This window comes from Aulonocara stuartgranti (genome assembly GCF_965226115.1).
Source record: "Aulonocara stuartgranti genome assembly, chromosome: 18".
NCBI lineage: Eukaryota > Metazoa > Chordata > Actinopteri > Cichliformes > Cichlidae > Aulonocara > Aulonocara stuartgranti.
In genome coordinates this window covers 5,458,035-5,481,346 of record NC_138954.1, presented here as the reverse complement: position 1 = coordinate 5,481,346, position 23,312 = coordinate 5,458,035, and the positions used below count along the sequence as shown (strand labels likewise).

The 23,312-nt window shown below is 39.9% G+C and overlaps 1 protein-coding gene across 1 annotated transcript; it reads right to left on the bottom strand.

Moving 5' to 3' along the window:
- Window positions 1–487: 487 nt before the first annotated feature.
- Window positions 488–22,712, bottom strand: stard3nl (STARD3 N-terminal like). The gene is made up of 9 exons (XM_082514779.1): window positions 22,568–22,712; window positions 11,160–11,521; window positions 4,267–4,344; window positions 4,053–4,130; window positions 3,675–3,728; window positions 3,042–3,159; window positions 2,398–2,493; window positions 1,450–1,517; window positions 488–1,370 (listed from the first exon to the last, which is right to left on the bottom strand). Exons 2-8 carry the CDS (start codon window positions 11,373–11,375, stop codon window positions 1,453–1,455), a joined length of 705 nt encoding a protein of 234 aa, XP_082370905.1. The 5' UTR covers window positions 11,376–11,521; window positions 22,568–22,712; the 3' UTR covers window positions 488–1,370; window positions 1,450–1,452.
- Window positions 22,713–23,312: the final 600 nt, after the last annotated feature.

Genomic DNA, 23,312 nt, shown 5'->3' with positions numbered 1-23,312 from the left:
CTAAAAGTAACTGAAACTAAAAACTAAACTGAAAGAAGAAAATTCACTCTGGAGACTAACTGACACTAAACTGACCTTAAAAAGTCAAAATGGAATGAAAAATAAAAACTAGAAAATTCAAAACTAATAACTCTAGTAAAAGGTCACCTCCGTCTTTTATCTACAGTCCATGTATTCAGTAGCATGTATTCTTTAAAAATAAGGCTTAATCTTTATTTAATTCAATAAATGTAATTAATATATTACACACAATTAAAATAAAAGTCCCCCATTCAGAGTCTGTTCACCTTAATTAAGAGTAGTAATTAGGTTTAAGAAAAAATAGAGATGAAAAAGGAATATTTTTTTTAATAAACAGCTGACATTACCTGAAACAAACTGATATTTTCACATTTTATTTATTCATAAGGCTAATTTATGTCTAAGTTCTTATTCTGTTGATCTCTTTAAGGTCGACGTTTGACATAAACAATTAAACAAAACCACGTAACCTTTAACATTTTAATGATTCTGTTATACAGACGGGCTTTTCTTTAAAAAAGAATAAACATCCACTGAGCTTGCAAAGCATGCATGAAGATATGTACATTTGCATTAGAACGTTTCCCCGCCCGTCACAGCAGCTTTCGAGAGCAGCGTCCCTTCTGTTCAGTGCACTAAACCCAAATCTCCGAGTGTACATGCTGCACGTTTATGGCTCGTTTTCTTTAACACACAATCCTTCACTCTCGTTTCAAAACAAACAGTATCGTTCACATCTCTATATGTTACCTTAATATTCTTTCATGCACATTTTTAAGACATTGAAGTAATCATAAACATCTCTAAGAGTTTGACTTTCTCTTTCTGCTACAGTCTGGTCTGCAGGCTCAATACTGGCTGAACAATCCTTTCTGTGGCATCCATGAGCTTATTTTCCTTTGCAGTGACTCAACCGAAGCACAAGAAAATGATCACAGAATTATAAGTAAACATTATGCTGGATATAAGACATTAACACTCTGTTTTTAAATTGAAAGTGTAAATATATATTTTTAAGTTTTAAAATGAATGTAATGTTTTGAATTATGGATGGATACTGATAAGGATGTAATGATTTATTTCTGATAAATCTCTTGTAAGGTCTCGAGTTCCTTAAAGGTGGAGAAACAAAACTCATACAGTAACCAGAGTTCATGACACTGAAACTTTTAAGTCGCACTTTCCCGGTCGCGGTGTACGTGCAGAAGGCTGATATCAGAACGTGAGCTGCATTTGTGGATATGAACAAATACAAACTAAAATGGCTGAAGGTGTAAGGCAGAAGTTTTCCCCTCAGTAGCACAACGCTGGAGGACCCAAAAATCCCTCCATGTTCAGGATCGGAGATCCTGTGGAGAAAAAAACAGCACATCAGACTAATACTGTGGATACGAATCCTGACTGACGTCTGTCATTACGTATTCTTACCTGTTAAGTCACTTGTGTAATGAGCCCTTTTTCAGGTTCGTGTTTATCATCCAGCTCCTCGTCAGAGTCTGAACACGAAAGGGAAATCGGTCAGCGTTTTTATAGAAACACCACAGAAAATGTAGGACGATAAAAGAACGGTGGAGCCAGGATTTTAACTGCCAACCTTCAGATTAGAAGACGACCCCTCTGAACCCGGACGGCTCAGGTATTCATGCCAACTAAATTTATTATCCTTAAAGACATTAATGGCATCTACAACTGCTTAATAGCAGATGATGCCCTTCGCTCTTATTTTGAAAATTCAGCCACTGATAACCAGCCTGACAATTCCCGTTTTGTCAGGTTTCATCATTTTTAAATTTTCTTGTTCATTGACCTGTGTGAAACAACTGAGGCGCGCTTGTCTTAATCGTCTGCAGGAGGCTGCAGGTTCAAAGCAGCTGCAGGAGGCTGGTGTGAGAATAAACCTTCACTTTTAATTCTTCACATTTTACAGAAACGGGAATTATTTTTGTATTTTGTGTTATCGACTGCAGCTCTGCTTCTGCTCTGGAGAGTGTCTGTGTCTGCAAAGGATGGGCCCACCCATTGTATGGAAGGCTCACTGCAGAGGCAGCTGAGTAATTGAATTATTTTCTAAGCAATAAGATGTCTGCAGATGAAAAAGCTCCTTTCACTGTGCAGTGAAACAAATACTGAAGGAGCTACGCCACTCATTTCTGGGTGTGAAGTGCAAAGCTGGAAATCTAAAAACTCTAATAATAATAATAATAATAATGATGACAATAAAATGAACTGTATATCTTCATATTTTGTGTCTGTACGCTCATTTAAATGGGAATGAAGAGTCAGAATCATCAGACTGAGCAGTCTGAAAGAGCGACAGCTGAAGCGAGCGTGTCGGGTGTGTTTGGGTTTGTCTGATGTCAGTGGGAGGAAACAGACCTGCCAAAGACTCTGGCGGAGAGTAGAACTGCCCATCAGATAAAGGACCTGGACCCAGGAGAGGAGCCCTACTTGTATCTATGATGGACTGATGTCCTGAAACACAGAAGGATGAAGGAAGCAGGAATAACGGCATCAGCAGGACATCAATGAGGTTAAAATAACATAACAGTGGTGAAATAACTTTCATTTATCAGGTGAGTAAAGATTTTGTTCATAGCATATAATTATTAATAATTACCTGAGAAATAGCAACAGGAAGCTGATGCATTACACTTTTTACTCTAACATTATAATAAATAATTATAATATTAACTTCTTATCCCATGATCTTTTATTTTAAATAAAACAACTGAATAAAATTACTCAGTATGTAGCTTTGAATGTTCACCAGCAGGTGGCAGTGTTTCACCAGAGCGCCTGCTGCTGTTCTTTATCGTTTTCTTGTTTCTTTTTCATTCTCCACTCAGAGGCTCTTGAGTCATAGTACTTGTTTTTTCACATTCTTTTGCTAACTTAAAGGTAGGTTTTAAAAGGAGCCTGTAAGGTAAACGATCTGTTGACAGAGATCACAGCAGTGACAGCAGCAGTACTGCAACAGTAATGAAGGCGCCTTTTTTATTATTAGCTCAATTGAGACTCACTGTTTTCGTCTTCGATCTCCTGAGGCAGGACCTTGAAGTCGAGCAGCCACGTTTCTATCCAGGCCAGAACGAAGGAGATGATGGGCAGCAGGTACCCAAAGGCCCCCTGACTCAGCAGCTACACAAGAAACACACACGTCCCAATATGAATATGTAATTCTACACAAAGCATACAAAATCTGACCATTTAAAATTTAGAAGGTGCAAAAACAAATATTTATTATTGTTAAACAGCAGCAATTACAGGTTTTCCTGTACAGGGAGTTTGCTTCACTTCCTTAAATCCTCATACATGTTTGCATCGCCATCGGGGAATATGGAGCAAAGACTGCAGAAGAAAATTAACTCCAACAACAAACTGTCCTCTAAGAGGTTTTTGTGTGTGGACATTGACACCAATACTAAAATAAATAAAGATATTATTAGAAGTAAAAAACTAAAGTCAGTGCAACATTTTTGTTACAAATAATGAAAATATTAGATGTTGTCAGGTTTCTTAGATCAAAGCTTTAAGTACCACCCTGTTTTCTGAGGTGTGTGTGTGTGTGTGTGTGTGTGTGTGTGTGTGTGTGTGTGTGTGTGTGTGTGTGTACACCCACGAGTGCAGACAGGAATTGTAAAGCTTCTTCTTACCTTCGACAAAATGACTTTAGCAATCAGGAAAGCACAGCTGACTGCAGTGGTGATCTGCACAAAGACAGAAAACATCAGAAATGCTCATGCTGTTATTTTTGCTAATATTTTAAAACAGAACCACTTTTACCTGAAAACATCCTCATGTTAATGGTCTTTAACTCTCTAAATATACTGAATATAATGAAGTGAAATGGAAAATCACAGAATCACCCTGTAACAAACACTGATGCCCCCTGATGACATATTTAATGCACAGAAACAAGAATTAGTGCATCCACTTCACTGTGCACCCAACAATGTGAGCTCTTGCTGGGCAGCGCCCTCTGCTGGCGCAATTACAGAAGCACTGTTGTGGCATACAGCCTTAAAACCTACCGCGATGGCCCACCAGTGACGAAGCTTGCAGACAGCGTAGGCCAGGATGAGGACGGCAAACCTGAAAACTGCCAGCAGCTGAGGGAGGGGAGGAAGGTGAAGGTGGCACAGAAGGAGGAGGGAAACAAAAAGGAAGGAAAAAATAGTGAAAAAACCCCCCACATAAAATAAACGATATAAAGTTGATCATTTAAAGCAAAAGAAAGAACCTTACAAAGATGTCGAAGAAGGAGGCGTGGTAGTCGTAGTGCAGGACTTCTTGTTCCAGCCGATTCTGAATGCCGCCGTTCACCTGACAAACACAAACAGCTCATCATGACAAATACTCTGAATGTTAAAGTTAACCCTGACACAACTGAGGCTAAAATGACCTGAGTGAGGCAGTTATATTCTTTGTTACTAGAGGAATATTTTATGTAAGTTTATTCCATCTAAAATAACAATAAGTTTTAATACAACACAAAAACATGAGAAGTTGTAAGATTCAAATAAACATTTGGGGTTAGGGCTGTGCGATGACCCAAATCTCATATCCTCATGTAAGACATTTCTCATCCTGATAACAATGTACATGACAAAAAAGGGCTTTTTATGTAAACTCTGTGAACCCGACTTGTGTGAAGTGTTTTCAGCTGGGTGTCGTGTTCCTGGAGCCGAGTGTTTTGACTGGTGCATGAAACTATATGTAACGGCCACCATGTTCTTTGTATTTATTACGTGCTGCGAGGAAAAGCCTGTTCTAACGTTTGAGTCTAAGGTTTATTTTGAGCACCTGACGGCTTTTTTGCTTCTCATCTGTAAACTCTGTCAACAACCTTTCAAATGATTCTTGCGTAGGTGGTAGAAGAGGTTTGTCGTGTTTGAGTCTGTGGTGGGAACCGGTTTGCGGCATAATTTGCATAGTAGAGTTTTCTGGTGTGTGTCAGACTTTTCATAACCAAATCAAGTCCATGCTACAGGGGCCGGCCCTCATTAGGAATAAGGTCCTCGTTTTGTTTCGACTAGTCTTTCTGTTTGGAGCTACCTGGTTCTGCCTCATATTCACTGGCCATGCTGGTATTCTCTGCGCCCCGATGGAAAAACGTTGCTGTAAACAGCTTATTTTGGAAACCACGAAACAAACGATAGCGTACAATTTGAAACGATAGTTTTTTCATTTCGTCATCAATATATTTCATCATATCGCACAGCGCTATCTTGGGTCATAAAGGACCTTGCTCGGTGACTTCCTCTTGATTTTATGCCTTAAACTGAGAGCTGGCTTGACAACATCAGCAGTGCATCAGTTCTCTAGAACCAACAGGAAATCTGAGGGTGTTGGTGCTATATTTAAAGTCTCACTTCAATAAAACAGCACTCATATCTGCATGTATTAAAAAAAAAAGGACATGAAAAATGCAGCGGCACACAGTTTGCAGACCTCAGCTTCACCTTTGCTTTTGATGACCTCAACAGATTTTTACTTTCTGCTCCGCTTCCAAAAATGAAACGCAACTGCATCATTTTCACTCACTGAAACAATCCTGCTCTCATTTACAGCTTTCACCATTTTAGACTCTATTTGCAGATCTCCTTTGATGCCTTTTTTTTTTTTTTTTAAATAATGGGCTCTCCCTCGCTCAATAACACATTTTGCACAATGAGTCACCGCAAGATGCATGAAGTTAACCACAGGATGCAGAGGTTAAGCTTACAGATCTGCAGCACTTGCATCATTTCCTAAGCACAGCAGCTGAAAATCTTCCACCCCCACCGGCAATGGATGGAAATCATCCGTGAGGCAGAGGAGGACGAGATAGATCAAGAAGAGTAACTTACAGGAACTATAAATAAAGGAAATGTTATTCTTGTTTGAGAAATATCTGAAAGAAAGACAAAGAGTCTCACACTTCAAGTTTCTTATTTCATGTATAAATCCAGAACAGCTGCTCAAATTTCACCTAAAACTCGTGTTCCTGGTTTTGTTCTTCCTCGTCTTCCTCTCAGATTGTTTCCATCCATCGCTGGTGTTGGTACACTCTGATCTGAATTAGCTAACAATATGTATAACTGGAAAATCACTGTGCTGCAGTTGTGTCTGTGAATCTTTGCCGTGAACTGATGTTTCTGTGCATCACTCTGAGAAGCAGTGCGAGTCTGTCATTTTTGCAAAATTAAGAAACAGCAACATGAGGTTAGAAAGATAACGTTTAAAGATATTGTGGTTTTAAGCACTGATAAAATGGTTTAAATGTGTTTGTGAGGTTCTGCAAATATACTTCGAGTAAGGTTGTTTAGCAACTGTGAGAAGCTACAACTCAGACGAAGTCGTGAGTTTTAACATTAAATTCACACAAAAAAAAGACTTTTGCTTCATTTACAGTTAAAGCTAAAAGCTGTCAGCATTAGCTTGTACAGACCTAACAGTGAATAATGTGCTGTCACCTAAACAACAAAATTCAAAACTGAGCTCAATCAAATGTGAAAAATTACCACAGAAATACTGCGTGGGTGAAAAATGAACTTCCTTTTGTTTCAAATGTCTCTGAAATGAATCTCTCTCACACAGTTTCAGATTAGCTCAGTGTGGCTAAGGTTAGCACTGCCAGAGTAAAGCAGCCGATAACCGTTTGACCCGAGAGATGCAAAACCACACTCCATGGTTTGGATCTCTCGGGTCAAACGGTTATCGGCTGCTTTACTCTGGCAATCTACTCACACAGCTGCTCTTTTTCTAGATCAAAGTGATAAAGAAATGCGATCTCTCAATCCCCGCTACAACATCTTAGACTCAATATGAATTGAAATATGAAATAATTCACTTTACCGACTAAAGAGTGCAGCTAGTTGCACACAAAGCTGGGATCAAGATTTCCCTTCATTACTTCTTATACTGGTCTTCGTCACTGTGCTATAATTAATATTTCGATTTATATGAGATGATAATGTACATTTTTATTATCATCCTAAATAGATGTTTGAAAAACTAGGTACATTAAATGAGACTGGAGGATTTCAGCTTTTTGTGTTAGAGGGCTGTGAACTCGACTCCCCTCTGTGATAAACACAGAAGCAAACTAAATGAAAGAGCAGGAACTTGGACTGAAAACACAAAGTACAGGTCTTGCTCGCTAGTTTACTCAGTTTCGTGATCAGCTGCAGTGGCATCATCGGTATGAGTGGAATGAATTGTTAGACAGAAAGTGCCACACTGTTGAAGTCAGTGGCTAAACTCAGCTCTGGAATTTAGCTCTCCAACAACAACACGATCTGCAACATATTCAGAAAGTCTGTATCCAGAGATTCTTTCTAGAACTTCTTTTACGGCGCTTGTACACAAAGAAGCTGCTCCTGACCATCAGAGGGAAGATTAATCAGAGGCCAGAGATTAATAATAACTAATGATTAAATGCAGAGTGGTGTATAAACACCATTGAATTCCAACTGCAGTGCTCTTATGTTGAAGGCTGATTTTTTAAATCAACAAACTGCCAGCAAAAATACAACATCGACATCCTGAGTTGTCTTTGGTTGGCTGGCAGCTCCAACTTAAATCCAGCCTACATACTAATGCACGCCTCATATTTGAGAAGAAACAATCAGGATAGAAAAATGATTGATTACCTAAATAATCCTGTGGTAACAGGATTATTTTGGAGTCCTATGATTTAATGACATAACTGCTTCATCAACATTAGGCAAGAAAAAAGAAGCATATACTTACTATAATAATGTGTCAGTTATTGCACAACCAAGACGTCTCAGATGTGGTTTGTATAAAATAAGTTAGTATTGTAATTATGAGCATAATACTGGTATTAACATGGAGCTATTCTCCTTATTTTCTGCTACATAGAGATTTTTTGTTGTTACTGACCATTTCTGTTATTTTAGTTTGAAACATTATTAAATCTAAAACACTGTTAAAAACAAAAGATTCATATAAAACCCCCTCAACGTGATCATATGCAGCAAAAGATTTTAATTTGCACCCATTAGTAATGCTGACAGACCTATACTTAGCCTATACTTAGCAGGGTGCGTCGCCTTCATCAGTGTCCAAATGTGTTTTTGAGGCAGAAATTGCAAAAAAATGTATCTTTTCATAGCAAAGGTATTAAAGGCAGTAAAGGTATGAACCCTGTCTGAATGTTGGGGTTTTCTCTCCAATACTGTTGGGTCTTTATCTCATAATTATAAAGCACCTTGAGGCCACTTTACTAATGATATATAAAAAAAACTGAACTGAATTAACACTCAGCACTTCTCCTCCAACTAGTCCCACAGCAGCTAGTCAAAACAGAGTAACGTGTTCAGTGCTACAGCTGAGAGGAAGGAAGGAAACTTCTTCACAAAAAAATAAAAAAGTCATCAAACTGTTGAGTAAAAACTGCTCAGGATTAAAGTCATGGATGATGAAACGTTCTCCATTTTGAAAGTGAGCAGGTTTGCAGTGCATTTGCAGGGTGTTCTTCCAGTTACACAAAAGAGAACAAGTCCGTCTCTCGTGGACAGTTATTTTAGTGGCCGAGGTCAAATGGAGCATTCTGGGAATGTGTGCCGCAGTCAAATCACTTCCTCAATCAGCTGCATGACCTCGATCCACTCGTCCAGCATGCAGGCTGTCCTGCTTCTGCTCGACCTTGACACAATTCAGTTCTCCAACTGTAAAAGTTGTTTCTCGGTGCACAACTGCAGGCATTTTACAGTTCCAGAGCGATAAAACACAGTAACCTATCATGACCGAGGACGACTGACAATAATGTAACTGCTTCCTCACGATTAATGGTTAACAGACCTGTTTTTAACAAGTCAGATAAGATAAAATAGTAAAACATGTAAACAGGCAAACTGAGCAGGAACCGTATTAAAATATGTGCACAAGATTGAAAAACTTTTTTTTTTCTGTAGTTCATAAACTCTGTTTGTTTGTGGTATCTAAATGCACCCTTACAGGAATGTGTTTGATAATTCTGCTGACTTTATCCATCTCTTATCGTGATGGCATTTTAGTAACATTTTTTACTAAATGTTCCTTCTGGCTTTTTTCAGATGTGACATTTACAGAAAAAGCAACAACGCTGAGCAACATCTTCAAAAAGGAGAGCGACAGAGTCCACTCGGCTTAATTAATGATTGCTGTCATCTAAGAAGATAAACGTGTTCAGAATAAATTAAAACTCTCAGTCAAACAGTTCAGAGTCCTGGAGGACACAAACACTGCTCCAACATGCTGGACGCTTCAATACTGCAGCACGAGCCTGTAAACTCTCCATTAGTTTAAATCAGCAGACCCTGAGATCACGGTTCAAAGCAGAAAAAACAAAGATCAGCACCCTGCACATACTGCAGCATTTCAGTAACTAAAAACCAGAAAAGTTCCTGCAAGAGCTCCTCCTAAACTGCCACCATGATAAAAGAATAGAAACAAACATATGTTTTTGTTTTTATCTGGATGGGTTAACAACACTGCCGTTTTGTTAAAGACAAGAAGTTCTTTCCTTTTAAAACAAAGCATGGATGTAATTTGATAAAGTTAGTTAGCTTTCTAACACTCATCCAGATGTTAGTGGTGGGGCAGTGCTGAGAAAGCACAAATATTTTGGTTTGGTTAAAATATCCTGTAGCATTAATCTTATTGCATATTTTTTTATAGTCCATTTAAATAACTGTGGAGGAGGACAGTCTGGTGCAATCTGGCCGCTGCGTTGTATGACAGCGCACAGATCTAATCAGGTATATCAACGGGTATACCTTTTTAATCCATCTTAAAGGACGTTGCCATCTGCGACTGATTTACTTATGGACAATCCTGTGGCTCTTATTTTGAAAGTTCAGTGTCTATCTGCTCTACCTTTATTCTGTCATCACTACCAGCCGGCTCTCTGGTTATGATGCTATTCTGGGAGTTCTGTAGTTGCTTCTCCAGAGAGTCTCTCATCCAGCTGTCTGACTCCACCTAACTGGACTGAAGCCCTCAACAGAGGCCATCTGCAGAACCTGCACCATGTCAAGAACTGGCTTCTGTACCTCTATATGAAGCTCAGCAAGAGCAGAACGAGGATAGCTGCCGCAAACTGATGTGTAAGACGGTGGATTTGGAGCTCAACTGGATGAGAGACTCACTGAAAAAGCAGCTGGTTTTATTACTCAATGATTTGTTGTTACAAAGATAAAAATTGTGAACAGGAAGAAGTAATGGTATTACTTCTCCCTTGTCACAAGAAGTCACCACAGCAGGTAGATGCCTTTCCTGAACCAAACCCAATGGGATAAGCGTCTCCTTCTGGGATCTTTCACCTGGTAGGCGAACCACTGTAAACCACGATACCAACTAAACCACTTGATAGTTTAGTTAAGAAAAAGTCTGTACAGATAAGGAACATGCATTCTTCACCAGCTTTAAACCTTTGTTCACATGTAATGCTATATTCCACACTTTGCTATCAGTTGTGTACAAATTGGTGGCTACTCATGAGTTCCTCTGAACTTTCATACAACTGAGCTCAACAAACAATAACTGTCAGTCAGCAGCGGAAACTCATTTTTCCTCCAAAGTGATTTAGTGCATCAGAAATCTACGGTGTGTTTATTTTTGTTATTCAGTTCAGTTGTGCGTCAAGCTGACTGCTGTTAATCGTACCGATCAGGCACAAAAGTAAAAGCAGATAGGAATGATACTGTCAATCCGAAAGTCCACCACAAGCTGAAAGAAACAACTCTAAATGCTGTAAAAGAACAATAAATGTTTTTCCACAAAAAAGCAAAACCAAAGGCTCTGAGCCTGGCCTTTTAACGGCTTCACCTACTTTGGAGTTTTTTAAAAACTTCAATACTAGTGTTTTATCTTTCCTGACTTTGTTTAACTTTACTTTTAAATAACCCTTTAATCTCTGGGAAATAATAAAATCATCTTCACTTTTAGTTTTTTCTTGAGCAAAATACATAGAAGACAGCAGATGCATCCAATAAATTTCTCCCGAGTAGGCTGACCCAGTCAAAAAGGCTCACTGTCTGGTGATACATCTTAATCTCGTGTGGTTTTACATTGCTGTAAAAACTTTATTACTACAGATATCTAATAAAAAAACAAAACTGCTGTCACAGCCACTACAAACACAGACTTACATTGAGTTCTATGATCCAGAGCATGGTGACGAACAAGAGGTCAAAGGTGACAAAGAGGCAGAAAGTCCTCCTCACATCCGAGATGCATTTCTTCTCTCCGATGTCGTACGGCTCCAATCTCACAGAAACGGCCGGGGAGTTGACAGACCCCATGCCTGTTCTGACAGGGATCTGTGAGTAGCTACCGCTGCTGCTGCCTCCACGTCGGCCTTCCATCGCTGGCCACCCCACCTGGGCAGGGCTGGCCCCACCTACTGGTCAATTTTAGGAAAGAGTCAGAGGTGGAAGATCATTGGAGCTGGAAGCGAGGCTGGTGTTGGTGATGTGGAGTCACTGTGTGGAGGTTAAAAGCATCACTGCATCTGTAGAAAAGAAGATGAAGAAGGTAAAGAAATGGCAATCTCCTCTCAGGGAGTAAACCTCAGCGATTTTCTAAAGCATCTAAGTCTTTGTAGACATAATAAAAATTCTGACAATCGTCTGCTTTTTTTTTGAACAACATAGTAAAGCAGAATAAGCTCCATCAGGCTGTGGATTTAGATTGTTGAGTTAGATTTTATAACGATTTGTTCATAATACAAAGCTTTTAGAGATCTTTGGGCTTTGCAGTGCTAAGACTGTTTATGTTTCTGGTTTCTGAGAGCAGAGCTAAAAACAAAACAAACAAAAAAAAAACAAGCACAACACAAAACCACCAAAATCTAATTCAAACCACTAATCATGCACAAAACCAACCATATATGTGCAAAGTTGTTGATGCTCTCTGTATGGTTGCCACTCAAACTCCTCACCATATCTCAAAGACTGAACCCTTCAGGAGAAACTCATTTCTGCTGCTTTCGTCTGTGATTTCTTCACTACTCAACGTTTCTGAGATCTGGAATGCAGATCGACTAGTAAATCAAAACGTTCACCTTCTGGCTCAGTTCTCCTGTCACCACCACAGTCTAGTGCAACACCTGAGGTGTCGGATGTCAACTTCAAATTGCTCTTTCTCTTATAACTGAGCTTAAATTGGACTTTTCTACTAAAAAAAACCCTGTAAAAATCACTGTCACATGACCCAGAAAAAGATTTCAGTTATCATCTAACTTCAATGACTTTTGGACCTCATACCATTAAACACTGTTTACACTGTCTTTGTTTTAAGGAACTGAAACCAGTTGTGCTTTTGCTTTAACTGTCAGCTGCTCTGATACACAGAAAGAAAAAGGCAGGATGGAAACGTGATTTGTACAGTCTGGTCCCAGCAGGTTTTCTCTGGTGATGTGGTTTCACAGTCTTGTGACTTTCATGTTTTACATGAATTAGTCTTTTTGGTTCACAAAATGCATCTATTTTAGGGCTTTAGTCAGGTTTAAATGACTGTTAATTACCTGAAAAATAAATCTGTTAAAAGAACCATTCAGTCACTTTGTAATGGGACGTATCTTCAGCACAATCGTATGTGCTGTGCACCTGAAACTAATATCGTTCACCATTTGGCGCTTCCTTCTCACATGCCAGAGAGCTATTACAGTTACACCGCAGATGGTGTCTAAAACAATTTAACCCTCAACTTCCTAGCAGTTGCATCATTACATTATTTCAGCATTTGCAGTTATTCCAACTGTTTTATTAATCCTTAACATACTTTTCATTTACTTGTTCAACTTTACAAACTTTACCCAGTATTTTCCACATAAATCAGCTAGCACCAACATTAAAACCCAATTACATTTTCCACGCTGCAATGGATCCTGGTTTTTATGTGGATGTTGTTTTCACACAGACTGCCCTACTTAATTATTACAGCCAAATTACACCTCCCATATGGCAATGGCACTCCCTGACGGCTGCAGCTTCCCTTGGAAGTCTAATGCGTCAGACCGGAGCTTAATTACTCAGGAACAACAACAACAAAAAAAGATAAATCCACATATATATTAGCGTCTGAGTTGCAAGGGCCAGCAGTCAAAGCAATTTTAAATTACATTTTATTTAAACATATGGGATCCCAGCACCACCCTCTCCCCAGCCACCTACTCCACCTCTTCCAAAGTGAAGGTGTGGTATCAGGGTGCTCAGCCCCGCCATGAGATGTAACGTCTCCAGCACGTCCTGGGTCTGCACCAGCTTACAAAACAAAGAAACAGATTAGAGCTGGGGACCTGTCGCTGTTCTAAATGTCTTTGAGTGGTTACAATTTCCACTGCTTCAAATCTGTTAACTAACAAGTTTTCATTTAAAAATGTGTATGAGACTCCAACGTATTTACAAGTAGTAACCTCCAGGTCTGAAAAATTAATCCAGAATGGAAGTGCAAACAACTAACAGGAGCAGTTCCTCTGAAAGACACCAAGGCTGGTGCCAATTCCCGCAGTTAGAGCAACAAATACTGAGGCAGCAGTTTGAACAGGCTTGCCAAAGCTGGACACAGCGGAAGATTGAAAAGATGTTGCTGGTCTGATGACTGCTGTGACATTCAAATGGTAGGGTTAGAATTTGGTGTAAACGACATAAAAGAATGAACATCTTGCCTTGTATTAACATTTCAAGTTGCTCATAGCGGTGTGAGAGTGTGGAGAATATTTTCTAGGCATACTTTGAGCCAATTAGTACCAGCTTAGCATTGTTTAACCACCACAGCCCAGCTAATGCCGACCATGTCTATCACTTTATAACCACACTGTACCCATCTTTTGATGGCTGCTTCCAGCTCAAATCATCTCAAACTGGTTTCTTGAACATGAAGATGAGTTCACTGTACTCCAATAGAGCATCTTTGGGATGAGGTGGAACGGCAGATTCAAGTCAACAATTAATGAGCATGACTTCATGACGCAGTTCTGTCAGCAACAGGGGGTCATACCTGCTATAAACAAGGTGTACCTAACAAAGTGACCAGTAATTGCATATATGCTGTTATGATGGATGTTTATAATAAATATTAACTGAGAGAGAAAAGATACACCAAAGCTACTCTAGGGTAATAACAAAACGAGGGAAATTAACAAACTACATCTAACTGTTTTGGATTCAGAACAAATATTTTCAGCCTTTTATGAGGATTAAAATTTAATTATGGATTTATTTTGGCAGCTTGAACTAGTTAAAGAAGATGCTGCCTATCCTGACATTTACATGAAAAGTCAAAACTACTATTTAAGCACAATGACGACAGACTCCAGGCAGACAATCCTGTAAAACATGGAAATATGAAGCATCTCTGATGGCTCAACACAGTAAGAAGAAGGGATGGAAATGATGTATAACTAGGGTGAGTTATAACAATGACAAACCCTGGTTTACTCCTAAACTCAAAAAGCTGTGGCTGGAAAAGAGAAAGGCGTTCAGAAGCGGAGACAGGGACTGCTACAGAGAGGCCAAGTACAGGTTCACTAAAGAAGTGGACATTGCTAAACATCAGCACTCTGAGAAGATGCAGCAGCAGATCTCAGAGAATGACTCGGCCTCTGTGTGGAAAGGTTTTAGGAATATCACCAACTACAAGCCTAAAACCCCCCACTCCACTGATGACTTGCTCTTGGCCAACACCCTTAACGACTTTTACTGCCGTTTTGACGAGCCATCAGGCAGCCTTCACACCTACAACGGCCCCAACAATAGAGACACTTTGGACACTCATTCCCCCACCTCTCCCCCCTCCATAGAGCCATCACCACCTTCAAACTGTTCACCTACAACAACCCCCTCCTCACCCCACACAAAAGAGGATTTCACACCACCTCCTCCCACCACAACTCTTCATATTCATGAAGCAGATGTGAGGAAGCAGTTTAAGAGTCTGAATGCTCGAAAAGCTCCTGGCCCAGACGGTGTGTCTCCTGCCACCCTCAGACACTGTGCAAACGAGCTGGCCCCAGTGTTTTCTGGCATTTTCAACTCCTCACTGCAGGCACGTCATGTGCCTGCCTGCTTCAAGTCCTCCACCATAATCCCTGTCCCCAATACAGCGCCTAGTTCTCTCCCATCTCAAGACCCTCACGGCCCCCCTCCTGGACCCCCTGCAGTTTGCATACAGAGCCAACAGGTCTGTAGACGACGCCATCAACATGGCCCTACACTTCATCCTGCAGCATCTGGACTCCCCAGGAACCTACGCCAGGATCCTGTTTGTGGACTTCAGCTCTGCCTTCAACACCATCCTTCCAGACCATCTCCGAGGCAAGCTTTCCCAGATGAATGTGCCTGATCCCATCTGCCGGTGGATCACTGACTTCCTGACGGACAGGAAGCAGCATGTGAGGCTGGGAAAGAATGTCTCGGACTCCCGGACCATCAGCACCGGCTCCCCTCAGGGCTGTGTTCTTTCTCCTCTGCTCTTCTCCCTGTACACCAACTGCTGCACCTCCACCCACCAGTCTGTCAAGCTAATCAAGTTTGCAGATGACACCACCGTTATCGGACTCATCTCGGACGGGGATGAGTCTGCCTACAGGAGGGAGGTTGAACGTCTGGTGTCCTGGTGCAGCCACAACAACCTGGTGCTGAATGCCCAGAAGACAGTGGAGATTATTGTGGACTTCAGGAAGCACACAGCTCCACTCCCCCCCATCATCCTGTCTGACACCCCCATCACCTCTGTGGACTCGTTCCGCTTCCTGGGTACCACCATCACCCAGGACCTGAAGTGGGAGCCCACCATCACTTCCGTCATTAAGAAAGCCCAGCAGAGGATGTACTTCCTGAGGCAGCTGAAGAAATTCAACCTGCCAACACGGACGATGATGCAATTCTACACTGCAATCATCGAGTCCATCCTCACCTCCTCCATCACCGTGTGGTACGCTGGAGCCACTATCAGGGACAAACAGAGACTGCAGCGTGTTGTGCGCTCTGCTGAGAAGGTGATTGGCTGCAGACTCCCATCTCTGCAGGACCTGTACACCTCCAGGACACTGCGGCGTGCAGCTCGGATCTCAGCTGACCCTTCTCACCCTGGACACAGTCTGTTTGACCTGCTCCCCTCAGGCAGGAGGCTCCGGTCCATTCGCACCAGAACCTCTCGCCATAAGAACAGTTTCTTCCCCTCTGCTGTCGGACACATGAACAATAACCGTATGACTGTTCCCACCACTAACACATGACCCTATGCTGTGTTCACTGCATCATTCCATGTTTGGCACCGATCACCACCTGCACTCATGTATATATCATGTATATATCTATCCACTTAGCACTTTTAATTCTTATTCTTATTTTTATATTTTTATGACAGTATGTTTGCACTGAAGCACCGCAGCAATTTCCTAATGTTGTAAACCTGCTCAACATTTGGCAATAAAACCCTTTCTGATTCTGATTCTGATTCTGATTGAATACTGGAATCAGGGGCGGAGCGTGGGGGTGGCTTACTGGGCTTAAGCCCGGGTTGTTTTGTCAGAAGCCCGGGGTCTTTTGGAGTGTAATTTTTTTCATAGTTAGATGCCTGGCTGACAACTGTATAAAACAAAAAGTACACACAATATTCGAAGCACATAGTGCACACTGTGGGAATTTACGACTGTGCGTGAATCCCCCCTGATATTGGTATGATCCGAGCTCAGACACTAAACGACTGAGCGAGAGGGCGGGGCAGCTGCTGCCTGTGTGCGCTGTTGGAGAAACGGAGCCAGCCATACTAAGGAGAGCTTAAGTTTGAGCAGGTACCAAAGCAAATCATTCGTACCGTACAAATAATGTAAATATGACGGTGCATCACGAAAGATTGATATCAAACTGATCACTTGACCAATATTACGTTACTTGCTCTTCAAGTGAATCAACAAATGGCGAAATGAAAAGCCGAACAAATGCTATTTTTTAGAGTCTTAGCTTACGTGTGTTTATTTCATATTTTCAGTTGTTACCCTCCCCGACTAAATCGGTTTCAGTTATGTACTGAAATATAAGAATGGACATTAGAGGCTTCTTTCAAAGAAAAAACTCAGGTAAATGTTATCTTATATATTATGCTTTGTATGTTGTTCAGTATATTTCTATACAAAACAAGAGGGATTTCAATACACAGCATTATATCCACAGTTTAAACCAGATATTTACATACACTTTATGGAAAATACAAGAACATTTTTTTACTGTACAACATCAATTTAGAGTAAACTTGTTTGGGATAAATATTGAAATATCTTTTGAATTAGTTAAATGTCAGAATAAAGAGAGACAGAGCTGTCTATTTTTATCACTTTCATCAAATTTAGGAGTACATGTACACTAAGTTTATTGTTAATTAATAAGAAAACTCCAGACGATTCCATTCTGAGCTGAAGAAGCTTCTGATAGGTTCGTAGAGTCCATGTGAGTAAATTGGTGGCACACCTGTGGATGCATATAAGGCAAAACACAGAGCCTGTTTCTGTGACATGGGAACATCAAGAGATGTCAACCAAAACACCAGGAAAAGAACTGTGGAGCTCCATAAGTGTGGCTCAAGTTTGAATACAATTTGGTGCCATTTAAAATTAAGAAATACAGATAGTTTCTCTCTTTACTCTTAAAGTTAACAAATATGTTTTTTATATTTATCAATCTAAAAAAATAAACATTTAGTCTGATTTGATGTTACAATTTAAAAAGTGTTTGTGTTTTGATCTGAAGAGTTTGTAAATATCTGTATATTTGATGATTGTCAGCACAGAGAGGGAGAGAGAGGTGAATGAGGACAGAACAGAGATGAACAAGAGCAGGTGAGACACATGTGTTAGTCAAATGGCTGTTTACCAAAAGTATCAGCGTATCATAGGTCCTCATGTATCTCGTACCTAGTGTTTCTTTTTAGGTTTGTTATTTTTCAAATTCTATATTAAGTTATGCAGGCTTGTTTGCACAACAAGGCTAAATAGTGGACTTTGGTAGAATTAAAAAATAAGTGTAGTGAAGGTCTATGATGATTTTTAGTGCTACTATCATCTAGTTCTGATTCTGGTTCTGTCTTGGTTAAATCCTAAGTAGTCCTGATTTTGAACTGTTGTAGTCCTGTTTTAATTCTGGATCAGTTCTGGGTCTGGTTGAATTGGGGTTTAGTCCCTGTGTCTTGATACAGCCCCGACTTTGTTCTGCCTTGCTGCTTAATTTTAAAAAAACTAGTTTAAGGTGTCCTGTATATGTGATATTTTTTTTTCCTATATGAAGTCATTCTTTTTTTTAACAAAACTCAAAACAGAGCCTATTAATCTTTCAGTCATTTCTAAAATAATAATCCCACATGCATACTACCCTTTAGGTCTAAGCCCCGGGTGTTTCAAATATCTGGCTCCGCCTCTGACTGGAATCAGTGTTTTAAGCTGTGATGTAATAAACTAGTGCTGGGAAAATGAAAAAGAAAGAAGACAAATGTTTCCCTTTTGTGTTTTCCCGATTATGTGTCCGATATTTAAAAAACAAAAACTATCTATCATGTACAAACTCTTAACAGGAATAAACCTGAAACCAATTGTTCTGCTGGGGAAGTTTTGTAAGTGGTACGAAGTTTAAAAAACAACATTCACCTGAGGGAGGCTCCCAGGAGCTCAGGTCTGACTGGTTTCAGTGACCAGAAACTGGAATGTACGGTGAGCAAACTGTGTTAAAATGCAGTGACTGATAAAAGACGGATGAGCACCATCACCATCACAATTAGTTGATCAATATTCTCAATAATATAACAAAAGGCTTTCTTACAGACTGTATTATAATACAAATACAAACCACACATGGATTATTGCATGGTCCTGAAGCCAGCAGCGCCCTTGGTCATGAGATTGGTTTTAAATGTTTGCTGTATTATTGTTTTTAAATCATTGGAGTATACAGATTTTAAAAGTGTTTTATGATTACAATAGTTCGTAAAGTAGCAGAAGTATTCACACATCACAGTGATGGAGGTTAAAGGTTAATTATCAACCTTCTGTGGAGGAAATAAGGTGCTTGTTGTGCACTACGTTCAACATTTTCCTAATGTACCTTCAAACAGCTAATACCGCTTGAGCATTCCTGTCTGTGCCTAATGTCGAGTCATAGTCATGTAGTTTCTCTTTTCAAGTTCTTCTTGATGAAAATCACACTTTAACCTTTGACTTTCATAAATGATGTGACAGACTTAACACCATGTTAAGTCTATTTGGCAAATTCTGATCAATTATGAAGGATTATCCAGAATATTCTGACCGGCTACCTTTGATAACGCAGAAACAGAAATCTTGAGTTGTGGTATCAGGGTGCTCAGCCCACAGATATTGAACTTCACATACCCCATCTGCCTCCATTTGGGACTGCAATGGCCTTAAAAGCCCTACACATATCTTCCCTACTTAAGTGCAGCCTTTTTTCTAATGGAATTACAATATCGGCATCTGGTCTCTGACTTCTCATCAATTGTGTGGGCGTCCTTTAGAGGACATTTCATCGGAATAAAGGCAAATACGGTGGTGCCTTTATCTGCAGAAATATGTTGCCTGTAGCCAGTGGGTGGGGCACCACATGCTCGCTCTCACTGTTAGATTGGATAGAAAAGTCTGCAGCAGGACAAGCGAATATTAATGACGTTTCTGAGTGTTTCGATTCCATCAAGAACAAAAACAAATCTTAGCTAACCAACACTCACTGGGTTTTAGTGGATTACTATATTTCACAGAAATATTACAGAAACAGTTTCTTTGGTACAATAATCCAGCTGTGCAGAAATCAGGGAGTCGGGAAGAAGCAGCTCATTAAATTCTGTGCTTGTTTAAGACTGAAGCACATATTATATCATCATAATACCAGAGCTGAACTGGATGACTCATTCCTCATTAAATTACTTCAGATGTTATTTAAAAAAAATATATATTTTATGGAAGTAAAGCTGCTTGTGCTGCCACCTAAACCAATCATAACGTGGCCTCAAATGTTAAAGTAACCTTATGAGCAGAATCTGATATAAGAGACTATCAGTTATGGAGACAAAGATAAAGACAAAAAAAACAAAAAAACAACTGTATTAAATTAAATAAGCAAACTGATATGAATGAACCTTACATTTAGATAATATAAATCATCAGCAAGAATAATAAAAAACAAGCAAAAACAAATAATAAAACAAATCTCAGCTAACGTGGAAGCTACACTGCAAGGTGGTCTGTTTAATAAATAAAATGTGACAGGTCACATACAGGACCATTAACATCTCTGTAAACAGAACTCAGCTCCCACAAAGCTCCAAATGAAGAAAAACTGCATCTGCATGCAGAGAACTGTTTGTGGAGACATCCAGCATATCGACGCACAGTGAGTGAATGATGAAGAACAAACCATAGCGAGGGGCAGGGCTACTACACTGCATTGTGTCCATCAGGTAAAAAAAGAAAAGAAATCTGTTGGCTAATCTACACCATATCAATAACAGCTTCCTTAAGGTTTTAAAATGCACTGCAGCTGCATTTTAAAACATATCTACAAGCACTCTAAACTTAGCAGTGCACATATGTTTCATGTTTACACTCAACAGAGAGACACATCGTTGATTAGATCATCCTCATATTTCCTCAGATAAAAATTACGCTTCCTTGCAGCCTGTTCAAAGATATTATACTACTGTGGTTCCTTGATGAACTTTTGACCGGTTTGTGTTCTCAGATTATCAAATCACCATCAGCATCATCCCAATCATCTCTGGAGCAGGTTAGCTAAACTAAAGTACCCAGTGTTTTGATTTGGGGGGGGGGGGGGGGGGGGGGGGTGTCACAGGGACTTGTCCACTTGTAATGCCAAAGAAACACACAGGTATGAGTACAGAGGTACTATGAAGGTAGCTCACTTCTTACTGGAGTATATCACCATAGTGACTTAAACTGTAGAGCAAACCTGCTTCAGAGCAGGTTGTGTTTGAGATTACGGATCAACAAGTATGAAATCACCACTTAGCTACCAATCAGTTCTCTGGAAAACTGCTTTACAACAAGTACCTGAAAGATCCCTTTGGACTGCTGTGCCATGGATAGTGGGAGGATCTTTCCATTGATGAGCATCAGTAGTCTAATCAGTTTAGATTCTTAAATTCGACTTCATTCTTTGACTTTTCCCATTTGTCTGCAGAACAATTTCACAACATTTTGAATTCCTCTATAAACATTAATCTCGTTTTTTTCCTTTTGTCTGCAACGCTTGTCCCTAGCATGTCCTCGTCCATGACAGCATTTAATCTTATCTGAGCAATTCCTCTTGGTCTCCTGTATCACTGCTCATCATTCGACATGCTTTTCCCAGTATATCCACGGCCATTTTTGTATTTATGCTTGTATTTTCTCCCAGACTGGTAAACATCAACAGAGCTCAGCAAAAGAACTTTTAGTTCCTATTTGAACTTTATTAATACAAGTGTTTAACCTGTTCATGTTTATAGTTTTATCTTTCTTTGTAAAGTCAGCTGTTCTGCTGCTCTGTATGTGATTGGTCAGATGCCCCCAACGCCACCCCTTTCATGTAAACAGGCTAGTAGCTAAAATGGGAAACCCTGATTTACCTTATAGAGTTGATAACTAGCGTCATGTGATCACTTAGTCTGATTGACAATGTTGGGATAAGTTAATCAAGATAACAGAAAGATTTCTTGAGTATGATGAACAATGAATTTAACTCCTAAATGTGACTTCCTAACACAGAATGTGATGACGTCATACGCTTTGTACTTTGATGTGTGGTGATTGGAAGTGTCTGTGTGGTGCAGCCTGGACAGACCAGACCAGCTGCACCACACAGACACTTCAAACCTCACCCGAGGACAAAAAGCAAAAGAACAACAACAAAAAAAGAAAGAAAACAAACCTTAGAAACATGCAGGGTTACAGGAGAAGCCAGCCGTGCAGAGTCTGAATTTAACTCCTATTTATGACTTCCTACCAAAGAATGATGATGGGAGAATTTCGATTTATTTATTAACAGATTTATTACGCATTAGTTTTATGGGTCTGTTCCACTTAAGGTCAGATTGGTGTCTATGAACCAAAATGAGTTTCACACCAATGATCTAAACTCATGTCTTGCTCTCAAGGCCTGATTTTATTTTAGTAGTGGGTCTAAAATGAGGAACCACGAGTCCAGATTCTGCTGCTACTTTGACCGTCACAGGGAGTCACCTGCGCCTGTTTGGCAACTTAAAATTCCCGATCAGAGACCGAAAGCGTACCGCAAACACCTGCCTAAAGAGGAGGAAATGAGACCAACAAAACCCGCAGCAACACGGCGCCGGGGTATTTAGCACAAATATATGCCATTAAACCAGAAAAATAACAAAATGAACGAGGTGAAATAAAACGAAACAAACACTCACGGTACATCTGCACGAAGCCATAGCAAACCCGAGCGGTTCCTTTGAAAGCTAGCTAGCCATTTTGTTAGCTTAAATTCGTTTACTAAAACCCGGTTTTTAAATTCGACCTCCTACAACTTACCTCTAAAACTCGCTGTTTCGGGTGTTGTTGTTTTTTAATATGCTGTCATCCAGATGACTTCAGCGGGGAGAGATCAACCCCAGTAGAGCGGACAGCTCATCTGTTTCCTCCTTGTCTGGTCGGACAGGATGGAGTAGCTGCATTAAAATAAACTCCCGCGAAGGACTCTGGGAGATGTAGTATGCAGCTGGACCAACAGCTGAGCGCGGACAGAGTGGTCCCCCTGGCGGCTGTTACTGCATAACTACACACAAAGTGCTTTCCATATCAAAATAATTACAGTTTTCTTGGTTATTATCATAATTATAATTTAGTTTTAAGCTTTTTTTTCCAGTTCAGTTCATTTGCAGAGAGACTTTGCTTTTCAGTTTAGTTCCTATTTGAAAATGTTCCGTATTTGTTTAGTTTTATTTATTCACGTTATCAAATGCAATGACTTAATTTAGCTTGTCGGTTTCTATTTATTTATTAATGTAAAAAATGTTCAGTTTTATTCGCTTTTTAATACTCTTAGTGTTATTATTATTTATTATTTTATTTATTTATTTATTTTTACAGATTTTAACTACACACAGGTCTATATTAAAGTCCACTTAAACAACATGCTACAGAGTCATCCACAGACAATATTTAAACATCTCTATAATCCAAGCCCTTGTTTAAGTAAGTCTAGTTGTTGGCCTGTACTGTATAAATCCAGAAGCTTCTCGTTCTGTCTTTTGTTGTTTATTTAAATGGTAAATGG

Excerpts from the sequence above, each read along its gene's own strand:
- stard3nl (XM_082514779.1), bottom strand. The coding sequence starts at position 11,375 with ATGGAAGGCCGACGTGGAGGCAGCAGCAGCGGTAGCTACTCACAGATC. Across the intron at positions 4,345-11,159 it reads TCTGGATCATAGAACTCAAT|GTGAACGGCGGCATTCAGAA; the intron begins GTAAGTCTGTGT and ends TGTGTTTGTCAG. Across the intron at positions 1,518-2,397 it reads TCCGCCAGAGTCTTTGGCAG|ACTCTGACGAGGAGCTGGAT; the intron begins GTCTGTTTCCTC and ends TTTCGTGTTCAG.